Source organism: Ips typographus, linkage group LG1, assembly GCF_016097725.1.
Source record: "Ips typographus isolate SLU linkage group LG1, UJ_Ityp_2.0, whole genome shotgun sequence".
In the NCBI taxonomy this organism is placed as follows: domain Eukaryota; kingdom Metazoa; phylum Arthropoda; class Insecta; order Coleoptera; family Curculionidae; genus Ips; species Ips typographus.
This window is the reverse complement of record NC_138422.1, coordinates 12,404,096-12,423,864: the sequence shown is the minus strand read 5'-3', so window position 1 is coordinate 12,423,864 and position 19,769 is coordinate 12,404,096. Positions and strand designations below refer to the sequence as shown.

Sequence of the window (19,769 nt, the reverse complement as noted above, 5' to 3'; positions counted from 1 at the left end):
GCCTTCGAGATTGTTGGTGTTGACTTTGCGGGCCCCCTTCATCTAAAAAATGGCGATAAAGTGTGGGTTTGTCTCTTTACCTGTGCTATTTTCCGAGCTGTTCACTTGGAGCTAGCCACCTCTTTGTCTACACCTTGTTTTCTACGCGCTTTGAGGCGTTTTATTGCGAGACGTGGTCGACCAAAAACTATTTACTCGGACAACGGGACAAACTTTGTTGGGGCGAATAACCTGATGCAAAGCCTGAATTGGGATGAAATCGTGGAGAAAACTGCTATTGATCGTATCATATGGCGGTTCAACCCCCCTGCTGCCCCATGGTGGGGAGGCTTTTGGGAGAGGATGATAGGAATTATGAAATCACTTCTCAGAAGAACACTAGGTCGAGCTTCACTCAGCTATGAAGAATTGTTAACGTTGCTTTGTGATTGTGAGGCGATCATTAATTCAAGACCTTTAACGGAGATGACTGGTGACAAGAATGAACTAGTCACTTTAACACCGGCTATGTACTTAAGAGAGCAAGCAGAGAGCGGAATTCCCGATTGTGACCAAATTGATCGTGTTTCATTACAGCGAAGAGTGGTGCGGTTACAAACTCTGAGAGATGCTTTGCGAATGAGATTTCGAAGCGAATATCTGGGACAATTACGAGTGATATATAACAAACACCAATTGTCACGCCCTGTGAAGATCGGGGAGGTCGTCCTCATTGGCAGTGATGGTAGTAAACGACTAAATTGGCCGCTTGGACGGGTCACTGAATTGTTACCGGGAGGAGATGGTCGTGTTAGACTAGTCCGACTGGCGACTTCTGGAGGTCATGTTCTGCGTCCAATCCAGAGAGTGTTTCCTTTAGAAGTGGATGCTACAGATGAGTTCGAGAATACTCCGGCTGAAGGCGCTGCCGAAGATACCCAAGACTACTGTGAAAATAGTGAATCGGTGTTCGCGAAAAGCGGGAGTGATGTGAAAAGCAGAGTACCCGAAACGAAAACTTCGCGGAGTGGTAGGCTAATAAAGACGCCGTCTAGATTATTAGATTAGAATAAGGTTTATTTTTGTAGACTTGTTTTGTTGAAAAAAAAAAAAGGGGAAATTTTATAAGTTTGCTTTTATGTTGTGAGAAACTTTTATGTTGACAAAAGTTTCTCAGGTGGGAGAATGTCGCGCACTTACAATAATAATTAACCTCAATTCGGAACGCACTCTGTTTGTAAAGTATAGTGTGTATCGGGCAAGACGTCATTATTGAAAGATCGACATTTGACAGTGCATGTGTGTAAACCAGACTGGTAGAGAACCTAAAAAATATAATGTGTCTTTTTTGGCGGAAAAAAGTAGAGTTTGCAGAAAATAAAGAATTTAGTAATTTTCCTCGTTAAATTTAAATAGTGGAGTTTTATTTGCCTCAAACCGGTGGTTTGTGTTCGCGAAGTCCACACATATATTGCAGTTAATAAAATTATTATTAGATCTGCAAGAACGTCAATATTTACAAATATTTAGGTGCCAGTTCTAAGCATCATTCACATAAACTTTATGGCTGTTGCAACGGAAAGGTATGTTTACTGCTAATGGTTAGGTACATTGCACATTATGAACTAATGTACTGTTTACACTTGTATACTGCGGGATTAATAACTTAATAGTAGTGCAAAACCTATCTAGCTTTTAGCTTTGACTCTTAAGTTATACTACTACTACTACTCCGTAGAACTACAAAACCCAGGGTGGGTCTTGACTGCCTTGACTATCTGCCTCTAACCAGATCCTTAATGATGTTATCTCTCCATCTGAGCCTGGGTCTTCCCAGTGGTCTTTTTTCTATTGGTGCCTCCTCCAATATGATCGTTTTGGCTTCTTTGCTCTCTCACTCTTAAGTTATGCCACCTCAATACAAGCAACCAATAAGGAGAGCCGTTTCAGAGGTTTGAGTTTGACACATTTTTGTTGTCATTTAACTATACAAAATTCGAAAATTTGAAAGAATTCTTTTTTTGAATTTGTTTGTGAATGTCTGATCAGTTTATACCAATCAAGAACTGCATAAAGAAAAAATAGTCGAAATCTAGACGATGATTACTATTATTAGTATGACGTTTACGTCTTGTGTTTCTGAAGTCCTAACCTGATTCCTATTTTCTAATTTTAATTATTTTGAGTTTATGTGAATGATGCCATTTGTCTACTTCTTGCAGTGCACATTAAATATATTTTTAATAATTCAAAATCGGCTCATACTGCTTATGTCTGATATCCGCCATTTTCTTACGGCTTTTGTTTTGTTTGTTGTTGACGTTTGACGTTGTTGATGAGCATTTAGGTTAGGTTGGGCCATATAGCGTATTCTTCTTCTTTCGATTTTTATAGGATGTTTGAACAAACTGCATAATTATAACTGTTTTTATCAAAACAAGTTTGAACTTACCACTACCCCCCATGCCAGTTACAATCAAACGAAGACAACGTACCTGAAAACAAAACAATTCGTTAGTTGTTTTCATACTAAAACCGTTTTGCTGCAAGATGAAAGATATTGAGAGGCTATAAAAATATTCCCATAGAATCCGTGAGATTGATGGAGCTGAAAATCCTTCAGCATTAAAAAACCCAGGTAAGAAATCATGTTTTTGAGACACAACCACACATGGTTGGGCTATTGTATTCTTTAACGGTCGCCCTTATATTGCGTATAAAGATGTCAAGAAAAAATATTTTAGGGTGTCCCAAACTCGAAAAAGCAGCTGCTATAATTTAACGATCGTTGCCAGAAGATTAGTTCACCTGAAGAAGCAGAATAGTGTTGTCCTAACTTAGTGTTATTTAATTCTCACTTTTTTTTCCCTTAATAAAGAGATAGGCTACCAAGGCCGGTGTAAATTAACCATGTCGGTACAGCACACCGTTTAGCTCGTTAACACCTGCAATGCCATTTATTTAATTTGAATACCAGTCGATGCATTAAATTTAAATCCGGCGTTTACCTTGATCCTGACACAATTACCACGTTTCGGTTTGCTTTTAAAATATGATACCGACACCGACCTTTCAGCAGGTGCAATCCGGGTAGACAACACGTTTCACCGCCACAAGTTTACCTTTAACATTTCGCTTTATTGACTCGAACTTCGACCGTTTTTTTAGCGTCGATTAACACCTTTACGCCATTTCTATTTGTAGAGAGCGCTGGTGGCGCAGTCAAAAACCAAACATTTAAATTTCTTCGAATTCGCAATCGTCCCAAAGACAGAAAGAAAAACATTGATGCACAATTTACCTGAAAAACTGTACGTGTGGGTTGAAAAAAGAATGCGAATTCCGTGTGTGTTTATTTACACGACGTTTGACAAGGGTTACGCCCTCGCAAAACTTCAAAAAACCACCTCATAATTTACCAAAACACGTTGGGGTTTTTTTACAATCAGCCAAAATTTACATATCAATCAATACTCCTTATGTCTGATTTTCTTAAAATAAACATACTGAAGTACCTGTGGTATATCAAACACCTGACGAATTGGTACTACACCCTCATACAGAGTGTTTCACAGTTGTGGTGAAAAAATAATAGATGCAATTTCTCTGGAAAAATATAGCAAAAAGTTTAAGTGGTTGGCAGAATCGAACGATCATTGGACAATAAAGAATCCACCCTGGGCATATTCATAGATATCGAGGGAGCGTTTGATAAAACAACCTTTCCGATAATTACCCAGCAACTTAAATTCAGAAATGTACCCCTGGTAGTAGGATAATAGACACTTAAGATGCTCTCCAGTAGAGCAATAAGTATCAATGTAGAAGACATCACAGTGAGAGGACTGGTCATGAAAGGATGTCCACAAGGAGGGGTCTTATCACCCCTTCTTTGGAACATAGTTCTAAATACCCTAATTTCACCTCAACAATAATGGATTCTACCCAATTCCATACGCAGATTACATAGTTATCTTGAAGACCGGCAAATTTGTGAACACACTGTGCGCATGATGTCTCACTCACTGTCGATCAATCCCGACAAGACTGACGATGGTCCTTTTCACCAGGAAGGAGGTTTATCGGGCTTAAAACCTCCCGAAATCTTCAAAGGAAAACTAAACTTCTCTGAAGAGGTGAAATACATTGGTATTACCCTCGACAGGAAGTTAACCTGGAACTCTCACCTACAAAACAGAGCAAAAAGGGCATATGTGGCTTATGAATGGCTTGTTTAAACATCACAGGAGCCATGAGAACCGCACCAATCGCGGCAATGGAATTAATTACTGGTCTGACCCCTCTGGACCTGTACGTTAAGAAGGTAGCCAGTGATGAAATTGAACCCAGATTTGTGTTTAACAAACCCTACAAAATACAAATAAAACAGAACTCAGAGTCATATGCTGCAAATGCAATACGTATTTACACAGACGGCTCAAAAACCAAAGAAGGCTCAGGATGTGGAGTTTATTCTAGGTCACTAAGCCAAAGGATTAAGTGGGGAATGGGAAAAAATACCAGCGTGGTTCAAACGGAACTGGCTGGTATCTCAATCGCCACGAAAGAACTAACCAGAAAAGGTATTTCTGGCAAAAACATATTAATCTGCACGGACAGTAGACAAGCCCTATTAGCCCTGAACAGACAACGTGTTACCTCAGCGCTAGTACTAGAGTGCCACCAAGATTTAGCTAACATATCGGTGGATAACAATATTATCCTGAGATGGGTTGTCGACTCTTTAGCCAGGGAAGCGGCTGGACTAAAAATTTTAGGACCCAGTGACACCTACGGCTTGATGACTTCGACAATTGCGGAACTAGCCAAACGCTACACCCATGCTCAATCCCTAAAGAGATGGGATGGAATCAAAGGATGCAGTCTTGCCAGGATCACCCTGGGTGACCCTGGGAAGCTGGCGCCGAAGAAATATTTGGCGATGACCAGGAAAAACCTACGTTTAACAGTAGGATTTCTGACTGGCCACTGTCAACTAAGGAAACACCTCCATACTATGGGGCTAGTGGCCACACCTCTATGCAGGATGTGTAAACAGGAAGATGAAACTGTCGGGCATGTCTTATGCGAGTGTCCGGAGTTATCGTCAATAAGAGAGTGTGTGTTCGGTGAGTCTTGGCCTACATCTGCCGACATAAAAGTCCCCTAGTGACCTGTCCACCTTCCTGGGAAAGGCAGGATGGACGGTGACCTAGGTGGACAACTCGGGAGGATGTACAATGGGTCACATGTGGCCTAAGTGCTGTGGGTTTACACTCACCCTCCCCACTCTACAGATACAGAAGTGCTTTGTTCGTGAGATACAACAATACAAAAAAGTTGAAAAAATATAAAATTTATTGATGTTTGTACAGGCCAACGAATATTTCCTGGTAATTGAATCTAACTCGTCCAGAAATGTGTAGTAATTGTTTTAATAAGCCTTAATAAATTTTAAACTTAACACCCTGTATCTAAAAAATCTGGAATAAGAATAGAATCTCTTGGAATTATTAAAACTTTGTCATAAAATTAGATAAACAGAGTTTTTTTCCATTAAACTGAAATTTTTATTTAAACCTTTAGGACTGCTTTTAGACAAAAAAATCATTGTTTTTATTTTTACCATTCTTTCTTCTCTTTTTCTTTTTCCAGAAGAATCTTTCCTATACTTCTCAGGTTTACTTAGATACTAGAAACAATTAGGTACCGAAAGGGGTGAAAAAGTCAGTGAGGCATAAGTGTTAAAAAACGATCATTTGCATAAGTTTAAGCATGATTAGTGCAAATAACGATGAAGTAATTGGCAACCTTCAAAGCACCAGAACGAATTAAAAACCAGCATAGAAAAGCAGCCAATCGTTGGTTGGTGTCATTTTCCAAACTGCTGATCATTTCCTTTAAATAAATGCCAATTTGCATATTTGACTATGAAATTGCTTTGAAACGTTTTTTTCATTTAGTTAGTATTTTTAAGTAATTAACTAAAAAACTGTTTTTGCTATTGATTGACCAGCTGTGACGTTATTCTATAAATTTGAACATTGATTATTTAATAAAACTATCACTTTGCAGCCAAAAGTATCAAAACCATGGACATTTAAAAAAAAACATCAAAATACCAGAGATAATACTCAGAAACGACATTCACAGGTTTCAAAACAGCTTAAAACGATTGTGAATGATGCACCTTTTCGTCGAAATATTTATTTGAATCACTCAGAAAAGTGAATGAAACGGAACTCAAAATTATATGAGTCACTAAAACACGATGGCTTTTTTATTCATCAACCTATTAAACATTTGATGAAGTAACACTAAACCTTCAAAGTGAATCTGAATTGGCAACCACAACACTTAATCAACCAATCATGAGTGTAATTCTTGTTGTTTTCCTTAATTGATTGCCACTTAAATTTGCATATTCAAACAACCAACTAATTAAAATTTAATTCGCTGGCACCTCAAAACATTAGAAGATTTCAGTAATAAGTTGACGAAAACATGTATTACAAAAATGTGTGTCGCAAAATGGCGATTTGGAAACCGCTCAATTTAAACATAACAGAGAAAGTAGGTGTGTAATAAGCGGGCATACTTAAACGTACAATATTGGTTTTCAAATAATAATGCACCAATTTCTATTATACGACTTATTGACATATATTTTTCGTTTGCGAAATTCTTACTATCAGTTTCAATCTAGTCGACCGGTTAATTAAACAACCGTCGTCCATTTATGCGGCATTACGAAAAGTTTTTGTGTCTCCCCATAGACGTTACTGGACATTACTTACAATCATGATTTATGGGTAGTTGACATTTTCATGTTGATTTACAACCATTGAAACGAATTCATTACCATGCTAAAACTCGGGCGGACAGTTAGGAATACCAGCTCATTAAAATGTTTCCTCTGAAAACCCAGACGACACCACCAGTGTCCTACCCTGAAGACGTACCGTACGCACGAAACGAAGGCATTTTCCCCAATTAAGTATTCCATTGACGTAGAAATTCCTTTTCGAAGCGGTCGTTGGACGTCGTGGCCGAACAACAAATAAATAATAAAAAGAAAAAATAAAAAGGACGATACCAACAATGACTTTAAACATTCTTTTCGTATTGACGACGTCCGATTGTAAAGTACCGCGACCTGGAATTAGCTATTCATGTAACAAGCCTGTTGTGCATGTCACTGCATTTGTAATATTACTCGGGGATTGTGACTTACATACCCGATCAGTGGAAAATGGATTCACATTATGATCGTTTTGAATCCGGGATTATTAATGATCATCAACTGTAGTCTTTGAAGTTTACGGCAGTGGTGGCTCGTGTGATTTAGAAGCAAGGGAAAGATAACTTAAGAAAAAAAAAAAGGGTTCAGCAGGTTTTCACCTATCCTATGAAGGTTCATGTGTTGACATACAGGGTGAGATGACACATACAGGGTGTCTCTGAAAGGTCTGTACAAAATCCTATGACATCATAACTTACCTTAGTTCGAAATTGCTCCGTCTTTGAGATAGAGAGTGGTAAAGTTAAAAAAAAATCGATTTTTGTAAATATAATGTAAATTTTGTGACCTATTACTTTCAAATCTGGTACCCAGAGGTTTTTTGAAATATGAAATTCAAATTTTGACACATTTTTACTGCGGCCGTTAGAAGGCAGTGTACATCTGATGGTTTAAGTGACTGTCTTTTTTCTCGGTGTACTTTTCTTATATATTTTTTAGGAAAATGATGTTTTAAACATTTTAAAGCAAAAAGGTACTCCTGCTAAGAACTGCTAATGGAAACCGTTGTCGAGATATTTCGGTTTTGAGTGTTCGATACTGTATCGAAATACTGTTACCTAAAATTTGTTCAAATTGTAAGTGTCCAAATTTGGGTTTCGCATCTCAAAAAACTTCTGGCTACTAGATTTGAAAGTAATATGCTACAAAATATACAATAAATGTTAAAAAACAATCGATTTTTATTGTTTAACTTTACCACCCTGTATCTCGAAAACGGAGGAATTTCGGACTAAGGTAAATTGCTTTAAATCGGCTTATTTTGATGTCAGTGATAAGCAAGGAGTAGATCGCCGATAATTTTTTGGACACCAAAATGCCTTTTTGTATACAAAATACCTTGAAATGCCTTTAAAATACCTCACAATGCTTCTAATAATGCTCAAAATGCCTCATAGTAATAATGCCTTAAAACTACCTAAAATGCCTTGAAATACATCAAAATGCCTTTAAATTATTTAAACTGCCTCAGGATACCTTCAAATGTTTACACATTTGTGGCATTCTTCAATTTAGTTATAAGTCCCCTGGAATTGAGATAATGATAAATATTGATGAAATACACCTTGGAAATTAATTTTTTAGATTAAGTAGCACGTATGCTTTTACAATTTGTACATTACTTTTGACTGTTGTCAGAATGTCAATAAGGATTATGGGATTCAATAAAAATTACTTCCTCAGGTTACGTGTTTTTCCAAATTTTAAAGACCCAAACGCTTAAAATTGATTTTTTTAAACGTCCCGTCACAGTTTTTAGGTTAGGTTAGGTGACAACTTAAGGGTTTTACCAATTTTTTGACACTTGATTTGACGTTGTCCCGAAAGCTTCAAATTGATTTTCTAAGGTCAGGTGATTATTTTTCCAAATTCTGAGAAACAAAAAATATTTTTTGTAAGGTTGCCTGAAATTACGGGTTATATTTTGACATTTGCACGAATCTTCTGATTGTCATAGTAACCAAGTTAGCACGTGTCAAATAAAGACAGTTATCATTTAAAAGAAACAGTTGAAAAATTGGTAATTTCAATTTAGACAGTAGTAAAATCGTAAGAACTACGTCACGTGACTTGATAATTCAATTTTTGAGCTTGCAACATTGTAAGGCCAGTTGACATTGTCAAAAACAGTCACGTAAACTTCAAAACGCAGTTTAAATTTTAAAAAATGGTAAATTAAATTGAGACAGTAAATAAAAATGAGACAGTTGTTAAAACTTAAATTGCAAAATACATGTTACGGGACATTGAAAATGCAATTCTGCTTGTTCTTGCAGTAAAGGCCAGTTGACATCTGTCAAAATTAGTCACGTGCCGTTTAAAATGTGGTTTAAAATTTAAAAATTTGGTAAATTAAATTTAGACTATTTTAGACAGTTGTAAAAGCTGAAATTGCAAGAGACACATCACGTGACTTTGATTGTGCCATTTTAGAGCTTGTAACACTGGCAAAGCCAACTGACACCTGTCAAAAATAGTCACGTGACTTTAAAATGTAATTTAAATGTGGATAATTTGGTAAATTAAATTTTGACAGTTGTAAAAGCTGAAATTGTAAAATACACGTTACGTGACGTTGATAATACAATTTTGAGCTTGCAACACTGAAAAAGCCAGTTGACCCTTGTCAAAAACAGTTACGTGACCTTAAAAATGTACTTAGTTTAAATGTTGAAAAATTGGTAAATTATTATAATAATTTGTATGAATGAATATTGTTTCAACTCAATATTATGTAACAAAGATTTTAGCATAATAATTACATGCTGCCTATGCAATGCCTCAAAATACTCACAATGTTTCGTAATAATAACAAAGTGCCTCATAATACCTCGAGTGTTTACACCAAATTACCTCGGCGATGTGTAATAGATCATAGCATTTTGTATAGACACCCTGTATAAAATGGCGACAGTAACCAATCAGCAACATGCAATTTACTGATTTGCATGGCAAGAAGATACTTGACATTAAAAACAAAGTGCATTGTAGAAATGGAAGGAGAACACTTAATTTATGTAAAAATCAGACTTTAGATCAAATTTCATTTTTGATTTTTCATAATTTTTTTTAAGTTTGTCCGTCCTAACTTTGTCTGATTTTTGGTATATGCATTTTTCTCGAAATAACATAGATGGCAATATGTATTTGACAGTATAATAGAAGTTTTTGGTTGTACTATGTTTGTGTTTGTGAATGGTGGTTATCAATTTACCTAGCATAGAGTATATTCAGATACTCTTATCCTCATTTCATGCTAGGAACATAAATACAACTAATTTTGCAGCAAATGATCAAACTAACACTGTAAAAACAATCACAAATTAGGAATGTCTACAATGTTAAATAGGCATTGTATGTGTCTAGGCTGTCAATAAAAATGATGAACAGTTTCGATTTCTTTAAAGTGTTCCATGATCTGAATAAAATAAAACCGAATTGCTTGAGACAGTTTTAGGTTTCCATAGACATAATTCAGCTGTAAATTGATTCAACAGATAAAACTTTATGCCCACTGTAAATTAGAATCGGGTTTCATTATGGAATGTCGCACTTAACAGAACGATAATCGAGCAACGTAGACACAACTTCAACCCACCCGGGTATCCATTTAAAGCGTTATTTACTATTTTAAAATCTAATCGATTATACCCAGTATCCTAACAATATTATTTAAAATGGTATGTCAAGGCCAGTCGCGTAAGCTCGTTTTGCTAAACTTTCATGTCCGATCGAGCGACAGGCCCATTTTAATGACGGGACTGTTTCACTGCGCTAATGCGATAATCTCTGTCTCGGTTTTGAAATTTGATAGGTTTCGATTGCGATTAAAAATATTATCCATCAAATCTGGCTGTTAGACGTTTAATTCAGGACGGTCAAATTTGCATTTTTGGGTAGTCCTTTGGGTATTCCAGTCTGTTGACCGAACGTGGTTTTTTTTTTGTGTTTGTGGTGGTTTAATACACAACAATGCCTTTCAAAAAGAAAATTTTTCCGAAAAAGACGCAACAACAAAATGATATCTTGTTATGTTTACAATTCATTATGCTCTTATGTATAATTTTAGTGTACTGAGGAAGTAACAAACTTGACAATATTTAACAACTGTTTTTGTTTTAAATACTATTTAAGTATGTTATAAATAACAAACAATTTTTATGAATGTAAAAATGTAAATTTTACTAAAAAACATTCTAAAGTTTTTTCTGATCAACACTCTTTACCTTTTTCCCTCTAATACAGGGTGGTCCAGTTTTAAATGTCAATAATTCACCAATCGATAGCCCATCAAAAAATAAGTTCACATGCATTATGCCATTTTCCTGAAGAACGCTTCCTAAGGAAGACACAGACCTCCAAAGTTGCTACAACGGTCAGACCGTTTGACCAATTTTGATCAAATTAGGAACAAGTAATTATGAAATGAGTACTCGTTATGTGATGTGATGTGATGACATTCTTCAAAATTGTTTAGACGCGTTGATATAGGGGGATAGTCTTTATTTTCTACGCTCACTGGATAGTATTCAAAATTGACAAAAATGTCTACTTGGGTTATTGTATTTTTTACTTTAAACTGGTTCAAAAGGATTCAAATCTGGTTATCTGTGAGGTTTTTGAGTTAATTTGTGACACTGAAAATAGTCAAAAAACCGGATTGTTGGACTAATGTTTACTGGCGTTCAATTTTTAGACTATAGGTAGTGTAAAACTGATCATTCAATTCAAACTTTTTTTTATTCAATTAAACACTGGTTACAGTCCAAATTTTTGAACTAATTTAATTCTAATAATTAGTGTTCAAGACTAATATTGTAGCATTTAATTAGAAAATTGTTTAATTTTATCAATGAAGAGTATCTGAAACTTAATTTTTACTATAAAAAATACTTAAAATTCGATTTTTCAGTCTTAAAGCACAGTGAAGCGCCTAGAAGTCAATTTAACACTAACAAAGCGTAAAATAGCATGTTTAAGCCTATGGAAAATGTAAAAATAGTTTTTTACTGCTATGTCAAAAACTTGGTGTAGATAACCCTAAAACTCGATTTTCCAAGCTGAAAGCAGTTTTAAAGCCCTAAAAATAGTCCAGAGTTCTAAGAAAATGAAAAGCAAAGTAAAAAAAACTTAAAAGTTAGTCTTCAAGTCAATTTTCATGAATCTAATGTCAATATCCTGTATTTAAGACTAAAATATTGAAATGTAATTTTAAATTATGAAAACTTACTTCAAACGCAAATTTTAGCTTTTGATGTCACTTTTCATTGGTTCAGAGTCACTTTTTGGTGTCCAAGTCAATTTTCAAGGTTGAAATGTGTGAATTTGTAGTCAAAAATTCTAGATAAATTAGTTTTTCATGGCTACAATTCCATTTTCACTACTAAAGTTTTTCAACTTATCTGAATACTATAACGACTGACTACAAAGACAGTTTTAAGCCTTTCAAGTCACTTTTCACAGTTTCCAAGTCAATTGTCAAGGCTAAAGTCTTTCAATTTGTCTGAAAACTGTGAAAACTGGTTACAAAGACAATTTTTAAGCCTCTCAAGTAAATTTTCACCGTTTCAAAGTAAATTTACTGGTTAATAAGTCAATTTTCAAAATTAAAGTCTTTCAATTTGTCTGGAAACTATGTAAACTAGCTACAAAGACATTTTTTAAGCTTCTTAGGTCAATGTTCACCGTTTTCAAGACAATTCTTAAGTTGGGTTGGGTTGGTTTTGGGTCTTTGAACGTAATAACTCAATTATCTCGTAAACAAAGTTTCAAATCAGAATTTTATAAAAGATACTTATTTTGTTAAATTGAACAAGTAAAGTAAAAAAAATGAAATTTTTTAAAAATAGTGACGTAGAGAATAAGGTAGAAAAATTAGCAGACAGAGACAGTTTCGACAAATGTCATTAAATCACCTAATGAGTATTAATTTCATATGTATTTGTTCCAAATTTGATTAAAACTGCTCCAGTGGTCTGACAGTTATGACAAGAAACCGATTTTTTAAACTGAACTTTTATGGACTGTATTTTCGTTGAGAAGCATTTTTCATGAAAATGACATAATGTATGTTAACTTATTTTTTGATGAGCTAACGAATGGTGAATTATTGACATTTAAAACTGGACCACCCTGTATATTCACTTGACTCACTTGAGCAACATCCCGCTCGAGTAAACAAACTACTCCTTGCCTAGTGCAGCAATTAAATAATGTGAGTCTGCATAAGAACGTGGATGAATCACCTCAATACACATTTCCTATCTAAATGAAACAGACACGTTCATTTCCCGGTAAATGAAACTATTAACAATCGCAGCACGCGTAAAATTACCATTAACGATTTTGCATAAACGCCTGAAATTGATTAATAAAATGACCGGTTTCTGATGAAAGTTGTTTCGCGCGTAGGTAAACGTGATTTTAACAATAAACAAACTATACACGTTTGAAATTGAGACAATGTGCGTTGTACGGTTGTAGCAACAAAGGAATATATCAAAATTGAATGGAATTAGTAGGACGTGAAGACGCAAAAATGAGATCAGTTTAAATGACCGTTAACTCCAGGGTGATTGTTTATATTTTACTCAATAGTTAACAGTGTTAATTTTGATCTGGGCGTTTGAAGTGTTAATAGAATGGTTGACAATGACAGGTTTCTGTCAAATTATGTATTCCTTCCTCTTGATAACTCCCTTTCCTTTTTCAAGAAAATTTAACTAACTAACTTTAAATTAGCAAAGTTACTCCTAACAAGGGTTTTGATTATTTTAAATGGAACACCCTGTGTTCTATCTCAATGATTTTCTTTTACTGTTAATTTGAACAACTTTTGACAGTTTTAGTTTTTAGTTTTATTAAAAATACTTTTGACACACAGAATGACAGATTTGTGCATTTTTTTATTGTCGAACCAAACGATTTTTGGCCCAGGACCGCTAGCAATAAACAAACTATGGAAAATTGGCTAAAATGACTGCAGTTAGTCTGGTAAATACATTTTTCTAAAACTTGACTATTTTTCAGCATTGTGATCTTAAAAATTGACTAAAATTTCTGCAAATGGTTCAGTAAGAAGTTTCATACAATTTTACCATTTTCCAAAATTTGAACTTTGAAAAACGACTAGAATGACTGGAAATAGCGAGCTAAATCAGAGTTTATAATATTTGAATATTTTTTAACGTTTCGATTTGAAAATTAACTAGAGTGACCGCAAACACTCCAGTAAGTAAGTTTTCATAAAATTTTACTGTTTTTCAACGTTTTGGTCTTCTTAATTGACTAGAATATTGTATTTGATTCTTTGTAGCATGTGCACAAATTTTTATGATAAATGACAATTTTTTAACGTTTTAACCTTGAAAAGAGACTAGAACTACTGAAAATTGCTTGCTAAATCAATTTTTATGATATCTTTTTTAAACCATACATAATCGTTAAGCATCTTGTGTGCAACGTAAAATTTTAGGTTATGGCGCCGTTACTGTTTTTTTTTAACTCGGTTTAATGGCGTTACCAACTAGGGTATTTGCCAATAGTACTGTTAGTAGTTAATAGTAAATCATACTAAATAAGGGTCGACCTTATCATTCTTTATTAAAGAGTTGTCGCAGTTTTTGATAACTTTGAATTTTCATCTCAAACACCTCGTAGAGTGTTCACTCTTAAGGATCTAAAGTGGTATTAGAGATATCAACAGTCAATTAGAACGAAAGCTTTAGAAGACCAAATGTTTACATTATTTTTACAAAAAAGAGGGAAGTTCAAAAGTCGGCACTGTTTGTAAAGCGTCTAATCTAATATATACAGAGCGAGTTTAATAACATGGCCCCCGTTTATGTATCTAAAAGATTAGACGTTTGCATAACTGTGCATCGAGTAGACGGGGCAGCGTAAATTATACACATTACATACGATACCTACGGTATGCCTGTACGTGGAAGAGAAGGGCAGATTATTTACATTTTGCATTGACCCATTTACATACCTATTATCGGATCGCATTGTTCATTAAGATTAACTAGTTCGTAAATGAAGATGGCTGCCCCCGGCTACTGTTACAGGCATTCAACAGGTTCAATCCTATTTCAACTTATTACCGTTAAAACAAAAACCTGTGCATGATGGAAAGAGTGGAAAAAATCGTCACACCTTGCATGGTTTATGGGCGAGGAACCCACGATATTGGTGTACGCGACTAGAAAAAGTGGAGAATAAGGTCTGACGGACAGTAAATTACGATTATGCATATAAAAATAAGTAGCAAAGGTATGTGGCGGTCGTCCTAAGAGGTAATAGGATTAACTCGAGTTTATTACACCATAAAATCCCGTATAAACGTATATACGGGGGCTGGATTTTGTCGGTTGGTCGTCCTACTAAACTTATGACCCATAATGACGACTTAATTATTACCCGAGATTATTATGAAATACCTATAAAGTAAGTAATATTCGTGATTTGGTCACATTCCAGGTGATTGCATTCTTGACACGTAATAAGTAGTAACAAAATTACTTACCTCTGAAGGTCAATAATTTTGTTATTTCAATAATTAGTGGACTGTATTTTTAACTATTTATATAAACGTAAATGTGTAGCGTTGATTCGACTTTGATTAAGAAACGTTACAGTGATATAGATATTCGACAAACCAGTTATAAAACAAAGTAACGTTGTTTTGTGGTTATATGTAAGGTGACGGTTTTCTGTTCAATTTAAATCGATTTAAATTCAACTTAAAATCAACTAAAAAACCACAATCAAAAATAAACGAGAAACGTTATTAAAACATCGGTCAGAACGTTGTTTCGATGTAGAATAAATGTGTGAGTCTATTTTGTAGTAACCAACTAGTAGTGGTAAATATTCTCCGGTCTGCAAAGTCTTGTTACAAAAACTAAAAGAATCTATCAATCACCACTAAATAACTTTTAAAATCATCTGTCATAAATCTCAAAACCACGTCTTGTTTCGAAAACTGTTATTCTTGTAAAAATCATTTTAGACAATTTTCGACAGTTGTGTACTAGTGTCATGTGACAGATATCACGTGGTTTTTGGAGAATAATTTAGTTGGGCAGTCACATGACCACTGTCATATATCTCAGAAACGCGTTTTGTATCAAATATTGCGCAAAAAAACTTTTCTAAACACTGATTTTTGCAACTTTTAAGCACAGTTTGACAGTCAGGGACAAAATTGCTTGTCAAACCCACTTGGAGTGAGAAAATTACTGTTTTAAGCACATTTTTGGAACACTCATTAAATATCCTATCCAAGAACCTCAAAAAAGTTAAAAAATTTAGTACAGTCAATGAAAAAATCGGTGTCAAAGTTTGAACTGCCAAAAACACAGTTTGAAAAGACAGTCAGGGACACAATCGCTTGTAAAACCTACTTGGTGTGATAAAATGACTGTTTTAAGCACATTTTTGGAATTTTCATTCCATTTCCTATCTAATAACATGAAGGAAACTACCAGATTTGGAACAGTCAAGGAGAAAAGCGGTGTCAAAATTTGAACTACCAGAAACACAGTTTTTCTAATTTACCCGGCAAGTTTTTCTGGTAAAGTAAAATATTTTTCCATCACTACTTAAAAATAACAATGTAAATTATGGCAAAGTTTGATGGTTTTTTTGGGGACCTTCTCCTAGAGTTACTTCCTGTTACTTGCAAGGAATAATTTTTAAATTAGGTACTACCTTTGAAATATCAATAAAATGAAATCCAAAATTTAATTTCGTTATCATCAGGTTTTGGAAACTTATTTCAAGATAACAGAATTAGTGCACTTTTTTTCATGTTTTGTAGATATTAATGCTAATATTATTGGTAGTACCAAAAGTTTAAAAAATGCAATTTTCTCAATTTCTTTATTATGTTTTATTTGACCAACAAGTGCAAATTAGTAAAGTACATAATTCTGTGAAAAACTTTATAAGAAACAATTTAGTTAACCTCAGATTAAAATTTTTCTTGAAATTCACTAAATCCAATTTTCAGCTCATTTTATTACCATTCATTGAGTTATTTAAATCATTCTAGTCTATATGAATACACTGGTAAAAATATATAAAAAGTGTGGATTTTAAGCATAGTTCAAAAGCTAAATCAAATTGAAAAACAGATACCGAAAAATACTCTTTGTCAGTTTTATAAAGTTGAGTGATTCCACAAAACTAACAAAATGACGGTAAATAAAGCAATTATTTTTCAAATAACAAATCAACTGATAATCAATTGTCACTCACGAAATAATTATAGTCTCTCAAAAAAACTTTAAGCTAAAGCCAGATTTTAGTCACATAGCCATTTAAAATACATAATTTTATTCATATTAAAATTGGTTCATTTTAGTATTTTTTCTAGATGATTTATTCTTGTTAGTTGTTGAATTATTCTGATGTGAATGAATTGAAATTTGAATACCAGTCATATTGTAGACTGTAGAGTAAACCAATGTGTTGACACACCTACTTTTCTATTCAGTTTGATTAGTAAGTTAAGTATTAAATTTTAGGTGCATATCTGTTACTAATTCAATAGATTTATGTTATAGAAATCAAAAGTCATTTTTGTAGCTACAAAATGCTTTTACTACAAAAACTGAGTCTTAACACTTGACTAACATCTTGTATTTTTAATTACAAATATTTAAAGTTAGAGAAGCAAAACAATGTGTTACAAAAATATGAGAATGCAAGAATACTAACTAAAAATAAAAAATAAAGAATGTGTATTTGTTTGGTATAAAATGATTGTTCATATAGAGTTCTGCTAAAGGTTGAAAAATTGAAGAAATAATTTAAAATAGCAATGCTTTATATAGATTAAACAAACTTATTTACTTTAACTTAACTAAATAAAGTGGTTTAAAAATAATTTCAAGCAAATTTGAGTCGTACTTTTTGACAAAAATTTCAAAAATGAACCCGAAAAATAATATCTTCCTGTACAAAACCTACTGATAAACCCTACTTTCTCAAACATGTAATAAAAAAACATTTATGATGTGAATGCAAAAAACGTGATAATCAGATTTATTTTGCTCAAAACAAAATATTATTGCAATCACTCTACATATAAAAGCAGAAATTGGTATTTTTCAATGTCTTATTACTCAGCATTGAAAGGTTTACTTTTGCAAATTAAACACGTCAATAAATTAATAACAGGAAAACATAAATCCAAAGGTTTCTTGCCTAATTGACTGTTGATATTCCCGCGAGTTTACGTCTTCATTCTAACTTTGCTTGTATTTCTTGGGTTATTAAGTTTGAAAAAATATTAGTAGTAAGTGAAATAGTACCTGTTTGAAGCACAACCGCTCGTGGATGTGCATTTTGCACATATTTTCCAAAATCATACCAGCCGAAAACAGTTCAAGGCGATCGTCACTAAATACCGGAAATGGCCAATCCAAAAGCCATTCTCAAAGTCTTATTACGATAATTAAATCAACATGATTCACACAAAACGACGCGAACCAATCAGCGTTAGTCATCCATACCAATCAAAGTCACCTTTGAAAAAAAAAATAACGATCGTCACCTTTTCCGAACCAAGTACCAACACTAAAAACCGGGTCTCTCCGTACCCAATCTGTCTGCTCGTATAGTTTCAAATGCTCTTTTCTAGCCACTTGAAAATCCGCACGACAAAAATCGGTCCCATCATCCTCACTCAGTTGAAGACAAAAACGTTCCTCTTCAAACTCGAACTGTCCACCTGTTCAATACACTTAAATACATGTAATCGTGAACACCGAACAACTGTCGCTCGCTTCGGCATCAAGATTCCCGCGCTTCTTCTTACGTAAGGTAGTTCTGCACCGAAACAAGTGAACGCGAAGATGAAGAAGAAGAACAAGAAGGCTACGCGGGGACAAATGACGATCGCGCCAAACTCGACCAGGCCTCCGCACGACTGCTGCTTGCGACGTTCGACTGTTTTCTACCCGGCGAGTTGCCGAGTTGCGTTTGTTTCTCGGTTTTTTGGTGGGCAAAGGTAGGCGATGCACGCGCGCTCTGTTGCATCTAGATTGTGCTGTTTACTACTCTACGGCCTACTGGATTTGTTTGTGCATATAGTAAAAGGGCTACCTAATAACAGATTTTTTTCACTCCTACAGGAATATTGGTTAATTTCTCAAACAGTTTAGAGAGTAATGGCCACTGGCTGAACGGATATGCAATCAACTGTGAGATATGAACTAGACCAATCACAGCTAATCTTGACCGTAAAAAAAATCATCCTCACTGACAGTTGGCATTTATGTGGAACTGTTTTCGGGATATTGACGTTTGAAGAATGGCATGTATCTTTGATACAGAGACTTTAACTTCAACTTCCAACAAAGCTAATTCTTCTTCGTGTCATTTTATTGGCTTAACTACCATGGTTTTGCGTAAACATTTTCCAGTTCTGTCATTGTGTACATTTTACCATTTTCGATATTCCTTTATTATTATTGCGACACAAAATGTATTAACTTTTACTGGAAACATACAGGGCCATGAGGCTGTACGCAAAGGCTTAGTATGGCCTCAAGCAAGTCCCCCAACCGCAAAAAAATGTCTCAAAATCATTCAAAAAATCATTCTTTAGAAGGAACGTTTAGTAATAAATCTGTTTTGAACCCCTCATAGTAATAAAAAAATCATTTAAGACACGAAAGAATGTGTAGATAAAACTGGGTAATAGCCAGAAATTCTGAAAGAAGACTGGAATGATAAGTTTCAAACCCAAACATGTTTTAAAGCAGAAATAAGTTCAATATAGAGAGTTTTGTAAGAAGAGCAGTGTTGAAATGATTGAGCTCGCCTAGTTTAAAGTCACGTGACTTTTTTAAATAATCAAGTTTATTAAGATCACGTGACCGTTTTTCAGTTTAAACTGATGTTTTTAAAGTCACGTAACTCTTTACAGTGAAAACTGTCAAAAATTCCCTAACTTTAAGTCAGTGACAAAATGACT

At 34.4% G+C, this 19,769-nt stretch overlaps 1 protein-coding gene and 1 long non-coding RNA gene across 8 annotated transcripts in view; both read right to left on the bottom strand.

Moving 5' to 3' along the window:
- The window catches only part of LOC145730572 (rho GTPase-activating protein 20-like), a 198,144-nt gene that overhangs the window by 55,781 nt on the left and 122,594 nt on the right, over positions 1-19,769 (bottom strand). For 2 of the 7 annotated variants that reach the window (XM_081981886.1, XM_081981903.1), the window contains exon 1: positions 18,103-18,758. The exons of the other annotated variants lie outside the window; for them this stretch is intronic. In XM_081981886.1, coding sequence (XP_081838012.1) covers positions 18,103-18,159 — 57 coding nt within the window. In that variant the 5' untranslated portion in view covers positions 18,160-18,758. Of the gene's footprint in view, positions 1-18,102; positions 18,759-19,769 lie in introns of those variants that run through there. 7 annotated transcript variants of the gene reach the window in all.
- LOC145730363 (uncharacterized) lies at positions 11,503-13,171 on the bottom strand. The gene is made up of 2 exons (XR_014178603.1): positions 11,734-13,171; positions 11,503-11,694 (listed from the first exon to the last, which is right to left on the bottom strand). It is a non-coding gene; the product is annotated as an uncharacterized LOC145730363 (long non-coding RNA).